The 21921-nt window shown below is 33.1% G+C and overlaps 4 protein-coding genes across 5 annotated transcripts; 2 read left to right on the plus strand and 2 right to left on the minus strand.

The window, feature by feature from the left end:
- Nucleotides 1-550: 550 nt before the first annotated feature.
- LOC133286920 (peroxygenase-like) lies at nucleotides 551-2548 on the minus strand. 2 transcript variants are annotated; one of them, XM_061484422.1, is made up of 7 exons: nucleotides 2265-2548; nucleotides 1945-2094; nucleotides 1694-1758; nucleotides 1481-1575; nucleotides 1270-1395; nucleotides 1000-1164; nucleotides 551-891 (listed from the first exon to the last, which is right to left on the minus strand). In XM_061484422.1, exons 1-6 carry the CDS (start codon nucleotides 2362-2364, stop codon nucleotides 1011-1013), a joined length of 690 nt encoding a protein of 229 aa, XP_061340406.1. In that variant the 5' UTR covers nucleotides 2365-2548; the 3' UTR covers nucleotides 551-891; nucleotides 1000-1010. The 2 variants fall into 2 exon arrangements, with proteins under 2 accessions (XP_061340406.1, XP_061340405.1); XM_061484421.1 differs by having other exon boundaries at nucleotides 1673-1758; nucleotides 2265-2543.
- Nucleotides 2549-4868: 2320 nt separating this feature from the next.
- LOC133286907 (protein PHR1-LIKE 1-like) lies at nucleotides 4869-10506 on the plus strand. The gene is made up of 8 exons (XM_061484405.1): nucleotides 4869-5118; nucleotides 6442-7022; nucleotides 8104-8263; nucleotides 8345-8421; nucleotides 8521-8560; nucleotides 9095-9152; nucleotides 9657-9726; nucleotides 9871-10506. Exons 2-8 carry the CDS (start codon nucleotides 6477-6479, stop codon nucleotides 10219-10221), a joined length of 1302 nt encoding a protein of 433 aa, XP_061340389.1. The 5' UTR covers nucleotides 4869-5118; nucleotides 6442-6476; the 3' UTR covers nucleotides 10222-10506.
- A 2073-nt stretch (nucleotides 10507-12579) lies between these two features.
- LOC133286948 (peroxisome biogenesis protein 12) lies at nucleotides 12580-16018 on the plus strand. Its single transcript, XM_061484466.1, has 9 exons — nucleotides 12580-12838; nucleotides 12928-13043; nucleotides 13133-13385; nucleotides 13593-13702; nucleotides 14366-14440; nucleotides 14620-14706; nucleotides 15075-15161; nucleotides 15448-15585; nucleotides 15700-16018. Exons 1-9 carry the CDS (start codon nucleotides 12625-12627, stop codon nucleotides 15769-15771), a joined length of 1152 nt encoding a protein of 383 aa, XP_061340450.1. The 5' UTR covers nucleotides 12580-12624; the 3' UTR covers nucleotides 15772-16018.
- Nucleotides 16019-16271: 253 nt separating this feature from the next.
- Nucleotides 16272-18199, minus strand: LOC133286986 (uncharacterized). Its single transcript, XM_061484527.1, has 4 exons — nucleotides 18110-18199; nucleotides 17908-17987; nucleotides 16419-17763; nucleotides 16272-16352 (listed from the first exon to the last, which is right to left on the minus strand). Exons 1-4 carry the CDS (start codon nucleotides 18197-18199, stop codon nucleotides 16272-16274), a joined length of 1596 nt encoding a protein of 531 aa, XP_061340511.1.
- Between the last annotated feature and the right edge of the window lie 3722 nt (nucleotides 18200-21921).

The raw sequence follows: 21921 nt of genomic DNA on the forward strand, positions 1-21921 counted from the left end.
ATTTTGGGGAGGGAGGGGACAAATTTATGATAGGAAGATGGGTTATTCTCGTTGTGTAATATGAATTCCTGGAATATACTTTTTGCCAAAGTGTTGAGAAAGGAGAATTGTATGGAGCCCCCAAAACAAAGTTAGGATTATTACTATGCATCATATGATTTAATTAAGCAGCTTAAAATTTTATATATTTTCAAACTATGTATTGTACTAATTTTGATATATATAAATGAATTATGAAATAATTTTGGATTAATGTTAAATTTTATAGATATGTTTTATATGATGGAAATATTCAATCTAATATTAGATTTTTTTTGTTACACCAGTGATAATTAACTCCTCTCCTTATGCTATTCTTTAACATGTGTCTTTCCGTTAACAAAACTTTTGTTTAATTGAAATTATGTAATAACTAATAAGTAAGCAGAGACCCTTTTTTTTTATTACCCAAAAAGGATTGCTTTTCTTCGGATTTACAAATGTTTCCATTCATTGGAACATAATGTGCTGCTTATCAGCAGTCAAGAATTGCAAATGCAGCGAATGCCATTGTTTAAATTTGGGTTTCGAGGAAGGTGATTGAAATTGAACATATAAGAATGGCATTGAAGTAAAAATTATCAGCTATAAAATTCATCCATGTCTGACAATTGACGGATTAAACTATTTTAACCTTCATATATTTAATAGCTCTGTCTCCATAAATGCAATTACTTGCGTTATCAGTTCAACGATATACTGAAGAATCATCATATATGTGTTCTGAACTAGTCTGTGCCGGGTTAACTGAACATGATGCTTAGTCTGTCAAGGTAACAAGACATATGGACGCTGGAAAGAAATGCATTTTGCTAATTTTATTTGCTCTTTGAACTGGTCCAGCTGTTAGACCTGGAAGCACAATCATTTGGGAGAACTTGAATTGCAGTAAAGCACCAAGTTAGGAACAATAATGTAAATACTCTTATCCTAACATTGAATATTGATATAGAAGTTTACCAAAGAAGCTGTCATGCCATCTTTCCAGCAGTACCCTTACGCACTTTAGCACAATACTCAAATAAGCTCCCATCAAAACAACGCCTCACAGCTTCTTTTGACAGAAAACCTTCTTCGTCTCTTGCTAAAATATACAAAACTCCCCACTCAAATTTACTGGCAGCCCTGCAATTAGTTTAAGAAGATTCACCTACTTTTTAATTTAAGATTCTCTACATGTGGGATAATTGTGCATGCAACATGTAGAGAAGAGAAAGAAAGAGGGAGGACCAGCCAAAGAAGTCATATGCAACACTGTTTGCTTGAGTCATGTGCCAGAGCTCCCTTAATGTCAATTTATCAGGCACTTTGCGAGCATACTTGCTGAACATGATTTCAAAATTTGCTGGGATGAACCTGCAATTTTGTTTTAGCCAAAGCACTTGATGTTAACATTCACCAAAGCAGGCATCAACAGGTTATTCTTCTTAACTAGACTTACCTTCCCTCCGTGTCATAGCTCCCCGAGTCACCTCCATGCTTTGCCCTGTGTATGTTTTGTATGTGAATTGGGAACAAAGGTGAAGGTAGCCATGTCTGTGTTAGAAGCCAGAACATGTACAAGTAAGTAGGAGTAGTAATGGTAAGGTATATTGAGTATACATAGGCCAGTTTCATGTTAAAAGTTCCTCACAGGAAGAGTAGAATAACTGACAGCTGCATGAATAATAATCATAAATATGAAGGAAGAAATCACGTTGAAACCGATTGAGCGGAATCCTGCAAAATTATAACCATAACAATGAAAGGCATTTCCTTCATATCAAATAAAACTCTAAAATAACATCAAAGAAAAGAAAAAAAGAAGAAGAAAGAGTTTTTAAATCAGAAAAGTAAACATACAGAGAGAAAAACATTAAACCTTCATCGTTAAAAAACACAAAAGATACACAAGATTCAGAGTACCTCTATATGTCTCCCACGGGTAGATGATGCCATCATTGTCAAGGTCGAAGAAGGCTGCATGCTGCTGAAGAACAGACATGTTATTATGTTTGTGGTCCCATGTGCCATTCACATTCTCAGTATCAGAGGCTGTCAAAGCTCGAGGCAAATCTGAAACAAAAAAAATACCCATTAAAATTTGATCAAACCCCATTAAAATTCCCTCATTTGGGGTCCTAGAATGTCCAAAAAGTCATATTCTTTAATTAATCTCTTCATTAATACAAATAAAAAATGAAAGGAAATTGAAAGGAAACAAAAGAAGAGAATAAATAGATTACAGGGTTTGGGGAGTTTGGTCTCCAAGTCTTCAGGGACCTTTCTCTCAGAGGTTATTGGGGCCTTATCGGCCACCGTTGCCATGGCTTCAGCTGTTGCCATCACAAACAATCACAGTGTCGTATTAGCAAACTTGGATGGAAGTGATTATTGGCTTTTAAGTTTTGACAAGGTCGTTGCCCTTTTTAAGGTATTGGTTGTGAGTTTTGCACGAGTTACTTTCTTCTCTTGGGACCTGGTACTTGGTAGAGTAGATGCTCGATAATAGGGAAAGAAGGAAAGCCACGCGCTAATAGTAACAGATTCCTAGTGACTCGCTTCGTATTCGACAAATGTAATTCATGGTAATGGAACCAACATATCATCTTTTATTTCCAACAACAACCACTAACTTATACCTCCTAACTTGTAAATACATCATCTGGTCCACGTATATATATATTAACAAATTTGTTAATTACTGGAATCATTATTTGATAAAGATATAAAAGGTAAAAAATAAAATAAGTTAATAATTTTGAAATAAAATAATTTTAATCGCAATTAGTTTATAAATTAAACATTATTTTAAAATAGAAAAAAATATATACATTTTTGTTGGCATCCGGATTTGATATACTATTTTAGGCAATGTTGTAAAAATTGGACCGGATAGATCAGGTCGACCCGGAATCTGGTGAACCAATCATCTGATAGGTTTGTTTATCACATTGGATCGGCCAAGTACCAGACCTGGTACGATCAGGCTGATTTTGATGAAAATTGATGACCCGATCGGTTAACCAGTGACTCGGCTTGATTTATTTAAAAAAAATAATTTCCAATTTTTTTTTCAAAAAATAATAAGCATAAATAACATATCTAAGTAATCTGTTACTTATTGATTTACATAAATTATGTACCTACGATATTAATATTATCTCAGTCATGCACTATATAGAGAATTTTGATTTGATTTATAGTTAGAGATGTGATTTACTGAACCTGAAACACCAGTATCACAAGCATTGTATGTTTAATTGATCCTTTATTGGATAATAATGTATAATTTATTATTTTTATATTAAAATATTTAAAATTTATATTATTTTTACAAATATTTGAATATATTTATAATTTTTTAATATAAATTATAAATTTACATATAATTATCGGATCATATGATTCAATTAATAATTCAATAATATGATACTTTGACTGAATTAATAATTAGACCAATTTTAATAACATTGATTTTAGGTATTTATATGCTAATAAACAATAGCTTTCCAAGACTTTAGTGTTTTAGCCGTTTAAAGATAATTGTTTTATCGATACCATAACCATTTTTATACAATTTTAAAGTTTATGATTTTGACGCTTATACGTTTGAGTATTTTATAGCATAATCATTTCAAGTATTAATGTGCAAGCATTGGATCCTGTCAAATACGCGATTTACTTTAAAAGGTAAAGCACATAAAAATCAATAAACTGAATTATTACGTATGTACTGTGCATATTGTCATATAATCCTAAATAGATTCAAGTGGATAACTATCATTATACGTTAAGATAAACTATTTCTTATTCCACTATTTTTTTACGCAAGACTTAATAGTTTATTATCTCTAAATGACTAATCAATGATAAGAATTTAAAGATAAACTATATAATATTAAAGTAAAAAATTCCTTTTATAATAATATTTTACATATAGATAGATAATATAAATTCAATGCACCTGGGCTACTAGTAACGAACCCCTTTTTTTTTGGGGGGGATTGAGGCTTTTAATTTTCAACTAAATTTGAAGAATATAAACCTTCAAATATGATACTCCATTGACAAAAAATTTTTCTCCCCAAATAAGTGGAGGATTAAAAAGAAGTAGGAGTTGAGATTTGAGAATATTAGGTGTAAACGGAGTGCTGCTACAGTGATTAGAGCATAGTTTCCACTTATTTTCCACAAAATTGACAAAGCAGTGCCACGATGAACTTCTCAAAAGGAATTAGACAGTGACAATGATTGGACAACTTGGAGTTATCTCCAGTTTCACTGCACACTTCACACCTCAGACCATTCAATAGCAGCCTTTCGTAATCCCCAGCAGCCAAAATGCACTTTATTTCATCTCTCCTTGCTTTTTTAAATTACGGATATTTTAACCATAGTCTTTAAAATCACTTTTTAATAAGGGATTAGTATTTTATAAAAAATATAAAATTATTTTCTATATATATAGATATTTCACATAAAATAATTTGATCTTTTATAATATAAGAAAAATTAATCTCTTTTAAGAAATTAGAAAATAAAAAATAAAAAATAAAAATCTGTATTATGATAAAAAAAAATTAAGATTTTTTTTTTAAATTTTAAATAAGTGATAAGTACGTAAAAGTAAGTACTCGGTAGCATTTATCATAAATTTTTGATCTCGTTATTTATCCTTTCGTTCTAAAAGTCAACAACAACTAGGAACAATCACCTCGAAACGCATCAGAAAACATGAAGCGGAATCGGACGGCCCAGAATGAACAATACGCACACGTGTGAGCCGCAGGATAGGGTTTTTAGCTTCACTTATCCAATGACGAGAGAGAGAGAGAGAGAGATAGAGAGAGACAAGGTTGGCAGTAATCATAAGAAATAGAATCAAAAAAACGAAAGCTAGGGACGAAGGGAGTTTGGGTTCGATGATTGTTTGTTTGAGTTAAACACGACAAACCCAAAGACGTGAGCATTACAACTCATGTTCTTCTTCCTCTTCTTTTCTTCTCTTCTCTTATACCCTCCGTTTAGGTAAGATTCCCAACTTTTCAGATTCTCTTACCGGTTTTTCCCAATTCCATACTAATCATCATTTTATAGGTAACTTCTCTCCTCCTCTTATCTCATAATCAATACATCCACTTCCCTTTTCTATTTTTATTTTTTTCAAAGACGATGGATGCTGCTTATTATTTTTTGGGTTGGCTTTATTTTTGGATAAGATTATAAATTTGAGCTTTCATCTCTTAAACTTCAGTTTTTTTTTTTTTTTTTAATTATTATTATTTTTATTTTAAAATTTTATAAATCTGGAAGTGTGTTTTTGATCTGTTGTGGTTTTGAATTGGGTGGCTTCAATAAACGATTACGGGTCTAAGCAAAAGAGGCATCTTGCGAGGTGGTGGGTTGTTTTCTCTTGAATTAGTGATTGGGAAGATTGTGGTGTGGCGGTTCTTATGTTTCTCTGACACATGTCAATGTTTTAAACGGTGAATTCTAATTTGATGGCACTCATCTTCTTCCCCAAGCCTCCCTTCTGCCACCGATGCTTGAAGCGGAATCATTTTAAATTTAACTTTAGACCTTGTGTTTGACTCTTCCCTTAACCCTGCGCATGAGGGTAGTTTTATAGCACTATTTTTATTTTTTAATTTTAATGGAAGAACTGGTTTAGGTTGACAATTGATTATCCGGGGGAGTTATTGTTATTTTTTAGTTTGGTCTTTGAGTTGCTTAGTTGTCATTATTAATAGCAACTCATAATTGCCACATGTATGTTTATGTTCATGAGTATGGTCGGCTTCTTGTTCATGGCTTCAAGCTATCTGGAAATGTTTTTCTTTTTTCAAAAACTTCTTTTGGGGTTGGATATACTGTCTGACTATTATTAACTATGATTTTTATCTGTGCTATATACTGACTTGCGCTGTATGTTAAGTTTCTTATTTACATTGGCGATTTTAACATCTAATTTATTCTCAAGAGTAAGCTTCAAGGCTTAATTGGTGTACATATTGTGTAAAGGTGCCACGGATTTTCCTTTTGTACCCCACGTAAGTTATAGGCAATTATGATTCCAATTACATTTCTTTTAAGCTTGTTATAGCTAGCTTATCTTTTAAACTTTTTTTTTAAAAAAATCTTTCGCCATTCTTGCAGTGATATCTATGAAAATTGTTATGTATTTCGGTGTTGGATAACTGCGTCGCATTACTTTTATCGGTTTTCTAGTGCTTTTATGACTTAAACTAGTTACTTCTCAGAGGATCAAACAGCATACAATCTTGACTAGTGAGATATGAAAAAAAAAATGCTTGCTTGCTGAAGTGCTGTATATTTTGTCCAATTATGTTGGTGGTAAAGATAATTTTTTATTAGTGGTTGATTAGCTGACATACAACCTGCTTTTCATATTGAAATCAGGACAAAGTTGATTCACTGGAGGAGCCTCAAGAGTTATGTCTTCATCTTCTCCTGTTCTTCCCACTCCCATGGAAAACAAGTATATGAAACCTCCTGATTCTTGTCAGCTTTCACCGCCTGTCAGAGATCTGACTGCAAATCCTGCCTCACTGCAAGCTACATCATCAAATTTGATTAGAAGCGTTGGGCAGATGTTTTCATCCCCTGCTGAATGTCCTGGTGACATCCCTTTTTCCCCTGCTTCACAGCATGATAGGCAATATCGAGATTCTCCCTTCATTTCTCAGACATTAGGTGACAATGCGCCTTCTGAAATACATTCAACAACATACATTTCTCATCCTCAAGAAAGGGATGATATTTCCTGGGGTCCAGATCCGTATCAGGATATTCTTAGTTTTCCTGAAAATGTTTCTGTCCAGCATGATCAGGTGGAAAACAGTGCTTGTTACATGAATGATGACAATGTCAAAAAATCTGATTTTGGGGAGTGGGTTGATCAGTTAATGTCTATTGATGATTCTCTTCAGCCAAATTGGAGTCAGCTTCTTGATGACAATGTAGCAGAACCAAAACCAAAGGTTTCTTTCTCAATGTCATTTTCAATAGTACTGCAATGGTTGTTCTTACATGTGAAGTTACTAGAACATGTAGTGGCATCTCATTCTTGAATTCCTCTTTGTGGTCTAAGAGTCATGGTTTTCAAACATTAACTAGGTGCTGATGCAGATGAAAATCAAGTCATTTTTTGGTCTGTTTATCGTATAATGATAAGTGACTAAACTAATTGATGTGTATGAATCTCCATAATTATGGATATAATCATAAAAAATTCCTTGTTGTGCTTGTCATCAAATTTTCACCTTTCATTCACTTCTCTGCATGGAGAGGGTTGTGATATATTTTGATGCATTTAGATGCTTAGATCTATTATCAATTTATTTCGTCACCATGTGCATGTAAATTTGTGTATATAGTTCATTCCCTCTACCCTTAAGAGGCCCACATAAGGGGTCACTTCCTTGCTTCCCTAAAGTGAGAATCATAGACCATTATAGTAGAGGACCTGGGGTCACTTCCTTGCTTCCCTAAAGTGAGAATCATAGACCATTATAGTAGAGGACCTCTCACCCCCAATATAGCTCACCATCATACATATTGGTGGTGCGCTACCTCACGCACAAAATGAGATCTTGGGCAAAAACAGTTATGGCTCTCCTTCTCTTTCATCATCAAGGAATATTTCTCCATTTATATATATCATCTTCATCCATTGAAAGGGCATCTTGCATCCATTGCATTTATGAGTTGTTACTCTGCCAAAATATAGAGTCATCATACCCACTACACATTTCTCTTCTCTCCGCCATCTATTAGACATACATATGGTGACTCCATCCGGAGCTTTGATCCATACCATTGCCTCTAAGAGCACCTCCATAGCAATATACTTCACCCTTCAAGGGATATAGATCTAAATTCACCACACTAACAATTGATAAGAACCTTGGGATTTTTCACCCCAAAAACTAGCTCAAAGGGTGAGAGTGCCCAATGCCTTATAAACCCCACTTTAATTGCCCATATATCCATTGTGGGACTCCAAATCCCATACCTTGTAAATGGGTCCTAACACAATCATATTCTATTTTTTCGATGCAGGCGATCCAGGTTCCCCAGCAACAGCTTATACCATCTGGAGAAGTTAATGGTCTTCCTAATTCAGCATCGACTGCACCGCAAACTAAACCTAGAATGCGTTGGACTCCAGAACTTCACGAGGCCTTTGTAGAAGCAGTCAATCAGCTTGGTGGTAGTGAGAGTATGTTTACTTCTCTGTAATCCATATTCCTTGACCTTTTCTCTATAATGTTCTTTGTCATCTCATGGTGTTAACATGCAGAGGCTACTCCAAAGGGTGTCTTGAATCTGATGAAAGTTGACGGCCTTACCATCTATCATGTAAAAAGCCACCTACAGGTACATCTGATTTTTCTTCCTCTTAAATATCTTGTTGGTCTGTCTGTTAATTTATTTAATCTAATGTTTTTCCAAAATTGTTTGTTCTTTTAATTTCAGAAGTATAGAACTGCCAGATACAAACCTGAGTCACCAGAGGGTATGCCAAAGTGTACTTATGAGTTCTATTGTTGATATAACCAAGTTTTATCATGAAGTATCTTTTGGATTTTCGGGGCTTCCTCACCCCCTAAAGTTTTAAGAAATATCTTCAGTTTGCAGTATCAAATGCATTTTTTGTATGTGTTGTCCTTCTTCATACTTCCTTAAACCTATGTTTGGATTGAGAGAAAGAAATTAAGGAGGAAAAAACATTTTAAAAATTGGAAAATTTCTCTTATTTGTTGAAGATGAAATGAAAAGATTAGTAGGGAAGAAAGAATTGTCTAGAAACAAAATTTCAATTTTTTCTCTTCAAATTTGATCTTCATTTCAAAATTCAATTTCCCCCCTCCGTTTCCCTCATCCAGACACAGGGTAAAGTTGAATGCTTTTTTGCTTCTATTCTCAATGCATTTCAGTAATACCATTTCTTTGGAGTGTCAGTACATATGAAGCATACATAAATTCCTGTTTAGTTTTGATCAAAATATGAGAGTAAGAGTGTGAATGAGATCCTTTTCTCTACCTGCAGGAACTTCTGAGAAAAAGATAACTTCAATCGAAGAAATGAAATCTCTGGACTTGAAAACGTGAGTTCTCTCTCTGTAATTTGTAGCTATTGCATCGACCCTTATTGACTGATCATTTTTTTTGGTATGGATCGTTTGCTCTTGTTGCATGCATCAAACCAAGTGTATTGTGCACTCAATGTAACTTTCCTCATTATTATGTATTGGGGAAGGATTATTTTATACGAGTGTAGGTTATACTCTCAATCTTGGCCATTGATCCAACTTATATATAAGGACTTTAATTTATTAATTATGTGAACTATTGGATACAAGTATATCCCTGGTTAAGATCAGGTATAAATTCCTTATTCTTATACCATGATGTAAGTTGATCTGCCCTTTTGAATTTAAGATATAATCTAACACAGATTGGTACTAATAAGATGGCCCATACAAGTTTGATTTTCATTGTTACTATGATACTTATTGTTCTATCCTGAATATAAACAGCTGTTCCTTATGATTTTTTAGCCTTGAAATGAACAGTAAGGCTCAGAAAAATACCTTGGATTTTTGTTGCAGGAGTAAGGGGATCACTGAAGCATTACGGTTGCAGATGGAACTCCAGAAGCGGCTTCATGAACAACTTGAGGTACTTTATCAGTACTTGAGAGATTCACTATGTCTGTGCCCTGTAATCCGGAGGGGGCGTTTTATTTGCTTTCTCCTTCTTTCTTGTTGGGAGGAGAGGAACTTCAAGTTCTGGCATAATTCTGATATTTTAGTTGTTATGCAGATTCAAAGAACGTTGCAGATTCAAATTGAAAACCAAGGGAAACATCTGCAGATGATATTTGAGAAGCAGAGAGAGATGGGTGACAGCAAGGTTAAGGGCTCCTCTTCCCCTTTGGACAAGCTTTCTGCTGCACTATCTGACACGGTGCTGCCTGCAGACAATCTAGAAACCTCAAATGAGGAACATGACAAATTTGGAAGCAACAGTAGCCTTCCGAAAGTCATGCCTGAAGAAAGTTCCCAGGAGGATGCAAGCAGAAAGCATATGGTAGGTGAAGCTGATGTTATGGATAAACAAGAGGCGGTAGAAGATCAATATGCTGCACCACCCACTAAACGGGTGAAGTGTTGATGACAAGCTCTGATGTTATGGATAATATATGTTTGGATTACCCTTTCTGCTTATCATAATGACGACACACTCAATTTGCACAGTAGCTTTCTGGTTTCTGGATTTGTTTTATATTCTTGGACATGTTTAGACTCTGGGGAGCTTGGGTTAAAGGTGTTGTTGATGTTGATGTTTAGACTCCGGGGAACTTGTAAAAATATTATTGGATCCGGTTATGTTTTAACTTTTAACTAGGTGGTTATAACATTTTATAAGGTTATCTGACAACTCAATGAATTATTATGTCTGGTCTACTTAAAAGGTTTTTTTTTTTTTTTTTTTTTTTTTTGGTACTTTTGGGTATTGTTGAGTGAGAAATGCTAGCAATTCACTCTCTATTATTGGGTGTGAGTCTCGTTAAAAGGTTTCTGCGTATTCTCTATTTGGTAAATAGTGACCAGAAAATGTCATTTGAATATAACTGCTGCAAACTTTTATTAGGAAATTGCTGCCAATATAGCCAGAAATGATTTAGCTCTTCATTCACTTCATCATATTTTAATTTCGATGATCTATCACATTGAACATGTCCATCCTTATTTTATTACCATAACTAGGTGAAATCTTATACAAAGTATGAGATACAAAACAATAAATAGAATGAAAAAGCTTTACCGTAAAAATGAAATGGGATAACAGGACGCAACAACAGTAAGGGTGAGTATAAACGAAGTTATGCCAGCATATCTAACGATATTAAATGGAGAGGAATTGAAACTTGAAAGACGTAAAAAAAAAATATATGATTTAAAGAATAAAATGAGATGAAAAAATAATCTAGCTTGATATTTTTGGGCATTTTTGGATACTCTTATTCTTAGTTTCTCTTCTCCTTATAAGCAAAAAGAGCCAAACAAGTTATGAGAAAATTTCTTTTTTTATAATGAATAAAAAAGTCAAAAGCTCTTTGGATTTTTTTTTTTTTTTAAGTTAAAAGCTATTTATAAGTTAAACCTAAAAAAAGAGATTAAAAAAAAATTAAAAGTTGTTTGGTGATTATATAAAATTCTTAGCTTAAAAGTTATTTAAAAGCACATATTTCAAGAAAATTCTCTCTCTCTTTATTTTATTTTTAAAAGAAATACATAATTCAAGAAAAATTGATAAGAGCTTAAAAAAAAGATTCCCCTAGGAGGTTTTGACTTTTAGTTTTTTTCTTCATTATAAGAGCTTTTTTTAAAACTTGTTTGTCCTAACTTCTCTTATAAGTAACTTTTAACTTAAAAACGAAAGAATCCAAACATGCACTAAAATAAGCTTTTTTAAAGCTCTCATCAGCTTTTCTTGATTTGTTGACTTTTTTTGAAATGAAGAACCATTGAGATAGATAGAGATTTTTCTTGAAATATGTGTTTTTAAGTTAAAATTTTTATGTAATTATCAAATAATTTTTAATTTTTTTTAAGCTTTTTTTTTTTACTTTAACTTAAAAGTTGCTTATAACTTAAAAAAAAAAATACAAACAGACTATTATCTCAACCCTCAAACAATAAAATAAAAGAGTAAAGTACTTTTTGAATCCACAACAAATGTCACACGACCCAAATTAATCTTTTAGGAAAAAAATTGACTTGTAATTCTTTTGAAATTCAAAATAGACTCATATTAGTCTTTTTGTACGACTAATGTGAATTTTTTTAATTTCAAATAGATCACAATTTCAACTAATTTGGATTATTTTGTATTTAAGGGATCACAAGTCAACTTTTTTTTCTAACGAATTAAAATGACCTGTGATTTTTGTTGAAGACCAAAAGTTTCTTTACTCTTATGGGGTGTTTGGTATAAGTTTTTTTTGCTTGAAATGCTGGGAAAGTGGGGTGAGAAATTTTTTTTTAACATGTTTGGTATGAGTAAAAGAAAAAATCTCAGGATATTTTTACCCTATCATTCTCGTTTTTAATTACACTTTGAAAAAAATAATCTCATTCCACCCATGGTATTATTTTTTTCCACCAACTTGGAAACACATTTTTCCATTTTGTGACAAAAATGCTCTTATACATATATCAAACAGATGTGTAAAAATGGATAATTTTGTCATTTCGACGCAGGTTCCCATCAATATTTTACAATCAACTAAACGTAACATTATTAAAATTATCCAATTTTTGGGGAAAAAGTTTGTCCTACTAAATAGATTTTCGTAACTTATAGAGGAAAAGAAATTTCCCACTATATTCCCAAAAAATATTTTTTTCCTGAAAAAAAATATCTCCTTTATCAAATGTCGCTTAAAAGAAAATTATTTTTTTTGTAATTTAAATGTAAAATATCTAAATAATAATAATTTGATTTGCTCTGGTTTCATTTATCGAATTGGAATTGAATTTGGCATTGGAGGAGAGAGAGAGAGAGAGAGAGATGTTGTTGCAGGTGGGGGGCCAAGGTAGTCGTCCGACGTTCTTCGAGATGGCGGCGGCTCAACAGCTTCCGGTGAGTGTGCGCGGTGCTTTAACGTACTCAATGGGTGTGTTGGCGTTGCGAAGGCCCTTCCTTCACAGATTCTTAGACTTTGAAGATGAATCTTTCTCCTTACTCATGCTCCTCCTCGAAACTCACAGCTTACGAAACACAGGTTAGGTTAGGTTAGGTCACAGTCACTTCATCATACACAACAACACAATCACAATCATTGAATCTTAATAATTATAATTGCACTTGTAGATGCTTCTTTTTCTGAATCCCTATACGGCCTCCGAAGAAGACAAGCCAATATCAGACTCAACAATGATGCTAATGGCTTACGGAGGCGCCAAAAAGTTCTTTCTGTTGTTTTTTTGGTACTCTTTTTATCTTTCCCTTTATTTTCCTAATCGCTTCGCTTATCTTAATTCCTCCAATTCACTGTCTCACAAAAATTCCTTTTCAGGTTGTGTTGCCATATTTGAAATCTAAATTGCATTCAATCTACAACAAGGAAAGGGAAGCTAGGCTTCAAGCCACTCTATGGGGAGATGAAAATGAAGGATATGATGTCCCACTCCCACGAGGTTTTGAACTAGACCCTCCAGTGTCTACGGCAACCTTTGATGCTGCTGATTCCTCCATTACAACACGCATCAGAAAGAGACTTCAGAAAATTGTTGGAATTTGCTACCCATGGTTACATGCTACTAGTGAGGGTATGTGAAATCACTATTTACTCAGAGCCTGAGACTTAGAATTGACTCTATCATGAATTATTAACAATTTCACTGTTCATGCAATTTATCATTTTTTGATTGCATAGGAATTCAATGTTTTCTTCAAGTTCATACAGTTTATCTGACCCAGTTAATTCTCTAGTCCGGATATCCCTAAACATCTAACATAAGATATTTACAATGCAGGCTTGCAATTTGCTTACCAGCTGTTATACCTGTTGGATGCTACTGGATACTACTCACTGTCACTTCATGTGCTTGGGGTTCATGTCTGCCGAGCTACAGGGCAAGAACTGGTAGACATTTAGGATATTGCATTTAGAAAAGTCTTTATTTTTTTGAGTATTATTTAAAAAAAATTTGTCAGCCATGCATTTTTTTATCTGTGAAACATGCATACTTTTATATTTACTCTGCTTTTTTTTTTTTTTGTAACTGAGTGCATTTTGCCTTTTCTTTATGTTGTTCGACATGAATACCATCATGGTTCTCAAGCATACTTTTTTATTTACTCTGCTTTTTTGTAACTGAGTGTATTTTTCCTTTTCTTTTTGTTGTTTGCATATGCGTGTTTGTTAAAGTGGTTAATGAGTGGAACAACGGAAGAAATTCTATTGGCATATTAGATTATGTTTGCAGTTGTTGCTAATTTGATGCAGGGTCCTTTCAAGAATACCAAATCTTGTTTAAAATGCAATGAGTGTGTGAATCCATGAGTGTCTTCGCAATCTGTCATGTAACTATGTTCTATGGCATGGTAATTATGCTTGACAAAATATATACTGTAGTGCTATTTGCCTTCTTCACTACATGAGACCCAAATAAATAACTGAAACAATTTGCGAGCTTTGTTTTGCACTTTAAGAACTTTCTAATTTCTCGGAAAATACCACAAAAGAAATTTACCATTTCTTGTCATATGATTGATTTTGCACTTAACTCCTTTCATGTCAAGATAGTTGGATACGTCTTCTAGAATTTCGAAGATGCGTAACTTTGAACGTGAGAGACTTCGTGGCCCTCAATGGTTGAAGGTATGTGATTTTTTTTATCAGCGCAATGATTTTATCTTTCCCTCACTTTCCTTTTTAATATAACCATATGAATCTGTTACCATGCATGATAGTGCTAACTGTGTTAATAAAGTTCTGTTTATGCTCCATTTTATCTACACGAACCACGTAATGATTGTATGATGAAATTCATAATGCAGACATTGCAAGGAGCACTGCTCAGCTGTATGTACACTGTACTTGACTATGCCCAAACCGGTTTGATTGCAGCAGTGTTCTTCTTTAAAGTGAGATGGCTAGCCCTTTTGATAGTTTTTCTTCCTTCATCAAGTACTGACAATATGTCAAAAATAATTCAATTTTTTTTAAACCTTAGCATTTGGAAGCTTGGTATGTATTGTTGGCTTAGTTTTCAAGTTTAGAACTGATTAGAGTCTAGCTTGGGATCAATTGTCAAATATTGCTACCACCGGAGCCATATCTGAAGCCACTTATTCGATTGCCTGGGTGGTTCAGTTAATCTTAAAGTTTGTGACTTCTTGTTCTGTCTAAGGGTCCTTAAGTATGCCTTATGTGCTGTTAAATACGTTAGCTATATGTGCAAATTACCAAGGAGCATAATCATTAACAAATAATATATATGAATCATATGTAGATGATGGAATGGTGGTACCAGTCTGCTGAGGAGAGAATGTCAGCTCCAACAGTATATCCTCCTCCCCCTCCTCCTCCCCCACCAAAGGTAAAGAAACAAATTTTCTCCCACCTCTCTTTCTCCATCAATACTTGTTTTGACTAGTTCTGTAAATCGCACTTATGAACCATTCTGGTCAAATAAATTAGAACTATGTGATAAAAATAATTAAGGATTTCAACTTTCATTGTAAAAGCTTACTTTCAATATAGTTGTAGCTCGACTTGCATCCTATGTTCTAATGTCACTCTGTCAGTAATTAGAATTTAAAAGTAATTCAAAAAATTGTGCTGGTTCATTTCCTAAAGAATCTGTGAATCTAATATAAAAACAGGTAGCCAAAGAGGGGATACCGCTACCACCAGACAGAACAATTTGCCCCTTGTGCTCGCAGAAGCGTGTAAATCCATCTGTAGTTACAGTTTCGGGTTTTGTCTTCTGCTATGCTTGCATATTTAAGTATATTACTCAGGTAAGGGATCTAGACACCCTAAGTATATTACTTTACAACAACTCACAATACCTTTCACATCTACACCTGATTTTTTGTTTCCCATCTATTTTTTTTTTTGTTTCCTGATTACAGTATAAGCGCTGCCCATTGACGTTGATGCCTGCAACAGTTGACCAGATAAGGAGACTATTTCAGGATGTCTAGGCCCCGGGCCGGCTATAGCTAATTGTTGTCATGAGTATAGGGTAAAAGATTATCGGTGGTGGTTGTACTAATGTAAATCTCTTTCTTTTATAGTATAGAGGCTAGTTAAGAGGCATCATTTTTGTTATTTTCCTCTTATTTATTCGTACATAGTTCTGACTACAACAATACGACTTTATCTTTTTCATTCTGCTCAGCGATGAACTACTGCAGATACAAAAACAAAACAGTACAGATTGAGACGTTTTTTTTTATCTTTAAAGCATCTGTTCTCGACCTTAATTGCTTGAACTCCATTTGTACAAAACATCGGCGAAAGTAAGAATTTTGAATCATCTATGCATCGAATGATCAATGAACTGAATAATATGCTAATAAAAAAAAGTGAAAAATTTATGCCTTGGCAATAATTTCCATATGGAAAATCACGCTTCATGACCAACGAGAGGGGAAAGGCCGAATTTACAGCCTATAGGACAACTGAATGATACAGCACAAGTTCAGACTTCAGCAGCACTAGCTTCGAACGCAGGTTCTAGTCTGGTTTTTAATTTGGGAGAACTCCATTTTAGTTTCGCATCCTGCAATAAAAGCAATTCAATGATTTGTTCATCCACTATGCAATTAATAAGATTTACTTAACTTACCTTTCCACTTTTTTTGGCACCCATTTCCGAGTTCATGCTCCACCCTGTATGACTCCAATAGCTCCCAACAGTACCTATGATGGGTGTCTCATCCGGACTTCGGCTTTTAGACCTTCTTGAAGATGTAGACATTGAATACTTCCTGATCTCTTCAATTGTCAATGCTCCTAGAATTGGCCTATCCTCATGACTAAACGGTGAACCTCTTCCTCCTTTCGGTGTATGTTGATGTTCTCCCACAGAATTGGTACTGCTACTATTCATGGAAATGGGTGTGTTTTCTGGTTCAACCAACCAGCTCGAGAGGCTGGTGTCTACCACGGTTTCTTCCTTTTTGTTATTGAACTTGTGCCTTCCCTTGCGGTTTGACAGCTTCAAACTAGGCTCTGGACAAATGAGTATATCATCATCATCCAGAACCATCAAGTTGATGTTTTCTTTCTCTTTTTTCAGTGGCTGCTGCACTGTTGCTTTGACCACCCTCCCTTGAGTATGATTCTCAATTGGATTCAGCACTGATGAAACATCTGGAATCCTTCCTTGAGTTTCTTCTTGTTCTGTAACATGGGCTGACATTAAACTATTAACTTCGTTCTCTTCTTTTTCTTTTTCAGCTGATGAAATTCGTTTTCTAGAATAACTGGATAGAGAAAACAATGATTCTGAAGACTCTTCTTGAACCCATTTTTGGTAATCATCAGCGCCTTCTTCCCCTTCCATTATCTTCTTATTGTGAGGAGAAGGATCATCACCTTCTTCAAATGTAACATCGAAATCACTGTCATCTAGATTAATACCATCGTACCCCTCATCAGTGCAATCTCGATATCTATACTCAGGGACAGAGGAGTGATTCGACGGTCTTGCTTCTTCGTTTTCATCCATCATCTTCTTGATTGGTTCCTTAGCAGAAGAATCTTCTTCATTGGGATTCACCTTCCTTATGGCAATGCAACTTGTTTGCTCTTCAAGAGGCTTGGTGTCCTCCTTCTCTGAAAGATTTTCAAGTGGATTCAGAACTGATGAAACATGTGGAACACTTGTGGTTAACCCAAATGCTTCAGATACCTCTTTTCTGGTGCAGAGGGCACCATCGAGTTGCATTGAACTGTTAACTTCAATCTCGTCGTCTTTCTGGGCAACCGAAACTTGTTTTCCAGAATCAATGCACAGAGAAAACAGTGACTCTGAATTCTCATCATCTTTGCCATGGTTATCTTTCTTCTCATATATTATCTCAAGTGTTTCTTCTTCCTCCTCCTCCTTGATTCCCTCAAAGTTTTTTATTAGCTCTTTGGTAGATATCACTTCAGCACTTTTATTTGATTGCTCTTCATTTTTTATTCTGAATTAAATCGTAGAAGTTAAAATGAAGTGGAACATAACTAATCAAAATAAATAAGCAGCTGAATTCACAATGAAATGTGGAAAGAAAAATAATATTGAGGTCACAATCAATTCATGATGGAATAGAATATAGATAGCTTACTTTGATTCTGCTATGCAATCAATGAGTTCTTCAACAGCAGTCTTTTGCTGTAGTTCAAGAGCTCCTTCTGCGACATGGGTCTGTAACAAATTTTGAGAGAACAATGAAAGTTACTTTAAAAGGGAAAGAGAAAGAAAAAGAGATGCTGTGAAATATGTGCGTGCAGCAAGTGAGTGAATGAATGGAATGAGAGAGAGCTTACTTGGCCTCTTCCTCTTGTGAGAGTTGCATTGGCATAACGCAAGTGCTTTCGGCGTTTGGAAGCACCAAAACAAGGTAGAAAGCACTTCATCATTATAAAGTGACTTTGCTTCTAAAGACGGAATAAAACTGTTATAGAACTCATGAGAACTGAGAAAAAAGAAGAGAGTAAAAAGAGGAACAATGACAGAACCAAACGGTCATGAAAAAGGCTTCAGAATCTGGGAGCTTATGAAATATGACCGTTGAGATTCCAACATATAATGGATGGTCATATTTGGGCCCATGCATGCATGAGCTTCATTTAAGTTAACAAAGGAAACTGTACTTAAAAAAACAAGACTTTGGAAAGTGGATTCTACCAACGTTCCATTGAATTTGACCACTTGACTATATTTAATATTTCCTTTTTATTTGTTTTGAATTTTTTATACCCAAGAGAAGAGAAAAGAGAAAATACTATCATTTATTAATTCTTATTAACTTAGTTATAAAATTAAAAAACAAATATTTTTAAATACTAAATGCTTACACATTAAAAAGTTATTAAAATCAATGACGGATATTAAAGCTACCATTAAAATACAAAATTTCAAGAACAATACTTTAAACCCAACATTGACCTTCAGATATAAAAATAAAGTCTACCATATGAATGGTTGGATGAACGGCTATGATTCATGTTATATAAAATGATAAAGAATCAAGATTTTGACATATTTTCAATATTAAAAAGCCTGATGAAATTTATCATCTAACAGCCTAACACCAGGATTTTACATATTGATCAATTTAGGAACGTAACCCATATGATAACATACCCATATCTAAAATATTAAAACGACTTGATTCTGTCCTTTACTTTGAGATTTTGGTTTTCTTCAATTAAATCACCGAATTCTAAAACGAATATCCCCTCAAGATAGAGGAGAGAAATTATCAACTTCTTGAAAATCATACACTAGGGTTCTTTTACATTGTCTCATACTCCCATAACGCTTTTATTATATTTAGTTGGGTCAATATTAAGTATCTATTTATTTAATTGTACCCATTAAGAATTTAATTGAATTTTTTTATAAAAAAAATTACTTGACTCAATAAATTAAATAATATAATATAATTAGTAATTAAATATATAGCCCATTATTATACGAGGAAATAAATACTTCCTAATAGGTTTTAAAAAATGAACTGACCATTAAATCAATGAATTAACTTATTCACCGTCTAATCATTCAATCGTAGTTAAATTATAATCGAAAAAAATATTAAATTATTTTATTATTAAATATAACAACATAAGCATAATAATAATAATAATAATAATAATAATTATTATTATTAAAAAAATGGCCGGCAATAGGAAAAAAAAGTTCAATGCTTCGGGTGTATGTGCTTCTTCCAATAAAAAAGTTGACACTTAGATTAAAAAAAAAAATTCTGTCTTTTCTATAGACAGATCATATTTATTGTTCCCTTTCAATTGGTCCATCCCACCGAGTCATCAAGGGAGGATGGAAATTTTTTCACTGCATTAGACACCTTGCTTTATGCATAGAAATAATGTAGCATTTAATTTTTGAGGGAGATCCACTTATCACCATAAAAGTATATTATTTTTACAATTAATTTAATTACTGTTAGATTAAAATTAAATTCAATGACTTACAATTAATTTTTATAATCCTAATTTTTTATCTTTTATTCTCTCACATCTTTTCTCATCCTCTCACAATTTTTTATAATTCAATGGTGGTAAGTGAATCCTCCCTCTTAATTTTTTATATTTTTTTTGGTAAAAAGAACATATAATAACAGGTGGTAATAGGTTTTTTAAATAAACATGTTGTAATTTATTATTTAAACGTTATGTTTTTTTGTTTTTGTTTTTTAGTCTTTATTGTTTTGTGGCCCAAAAAGCGCTTAGTAGGAAATGGAAAAGATGTTTGGGTATTTTGACATAATTCTATTTTAACTTTTTCGATATATATATATGGAAAAATGTCTATCATTTTAAATGATATAAAATTATGTCATTTTAAGAGAGAGATAGATATAAAATAATATTTTTTATTTAAAATTTAAATTAAAAAAATGCCACCCACTTACTTCCCCATAATTTTTATTTCTTGTGTCTATCTCTCTCCTAGAATGACATAACTTATGTTCTTTAAAAGGACAAACATCAAACTCATATATATATATATATATATATATATATATATATATATGAAATATAAGTCTCCATACTCATTATCTCATGTTGCAGAAACAACAAATGTGAGGCCAACTATTTTTTAAAGATAAATAAATAAAGTTGGTTCAACTTTAAATGTATTATGGGGATATGTTTTCTCATGCAAGAGAAAAAAATTATACCCTATATATATATATATATATATATATATATATATATATATATATATATATTAAGGTAAGGTTACATTTACATGCAAATGATAATTTTATATATTAAAAGGAGTATATAATTCTACACTACTATAATTTATATTTTTAATCTTAATCATCGATTATAATTATATCTAACGAATCACGTGATTCATAAATTCAAATCATTTGAAACAAGTAGATCAACAGTTAAAATTAAGTGTAAGATGCTTATCAAAAAAAAATTAAATGTAAAATTTATTTTTTATATCGGTGTAAGATAATTTCTTCATGTTAAAATTTATGATGAAAATATTTACCTTACATTAAGAGACGATCCCCTTTTCAATTTTATAAAATCTTCGTCTTAAATTATATTCAGATGTAACGTAAGATAATATAGCATAAGTTTACCCCTTTCGTCCTTATTTTTTTTCTTCAAATTTGACTACGTATCTACCTACGATCGTATTTCCCTGCGTGCCTTAATTAGTATGAAATTTGCTTTTCTCACCTCCCTCACAAAATTCTATACCTCCACCATTTATTGGATGATCGGGAAACGTAAGCCAAATAAAGATATGCTTTTTAAACAACTTGATATTTAGCCTTTATTTTATGGTTTTAGTCTTCCTCACCTATATCACGGAATTCTTGAATGACTATTTAGGAAAGAGAAAAACTCTTTTGTAAATCATAATTTCTTTTAAAGGAAAAATTTAGATTAGGAGAGACGTGCGGGTAAAAAGCTCGACCATTTATATAATCCCGAACTATAGTTTTAGGTTTGCTTTTATTTGTCGCTTTCATTGGTCCAATATTACGAATCCATTTGCCCATACTCAATTAACAATCTAGTTGAATTTTTTTACAAATATCACTTAATTGAGCCAATAAATAGAATAATATTCTATAGTTGATAATTAAATACATAATTTATAATTATAGAATTTAATGTCTCTCATATTATTTGAAATAAAATTATTTTCTATATATATAAAAGTGTGTAGAACTCATTTTTTTTTTCTCTTTATATAATCTTATATGTATGGACCTCACATATTTTTATGTATAGGTAAAAAATAAGAAATATTAAACTCTAAATTATATCAACAAATAAAACTTTATATATCTCGGTTAGCCGCATTTATTTAGAGGTGGCAAAGTGAACGACCCGCCTTGCCCCGCCACCAACCGGTCAAAAAATGAGTCAACCCGTCCCTTTCCGCTTTTGAAAGTGGACTAAAAAACTCGGCCTACCCCGCCTGCTTTGACGGGTTAGATGGGTTGGCCCGCTAGCTTGAGTCTATTTTACACATCCGTCTCAGTTCGCCTACGCTCGTCATCAACCCGCTAAAAAATGAACTCATCACGCTTTTGACATGAGTTGAAAAACTCATCTATCTCATCCCATTTAATTGG

The sequence above is a fragment of the Gastrolobium bilobum genome, unplaced genomic scaffold, assembly GCF_033153095.1.
Source record: "Gastrolobium bilobum isolate Gb01-03AN ecotype WA unplaced genomic scaffold, APGP_CSIRO_Gbil_v1 utg3810, whole genome shotgun sequence".
NCBI lineage: Eukaryota > Viridiplantae > Streptophyta > Magnoliopsida > Fabales > Fabaceae > Gastrolobium > Gastrolobium bilobum.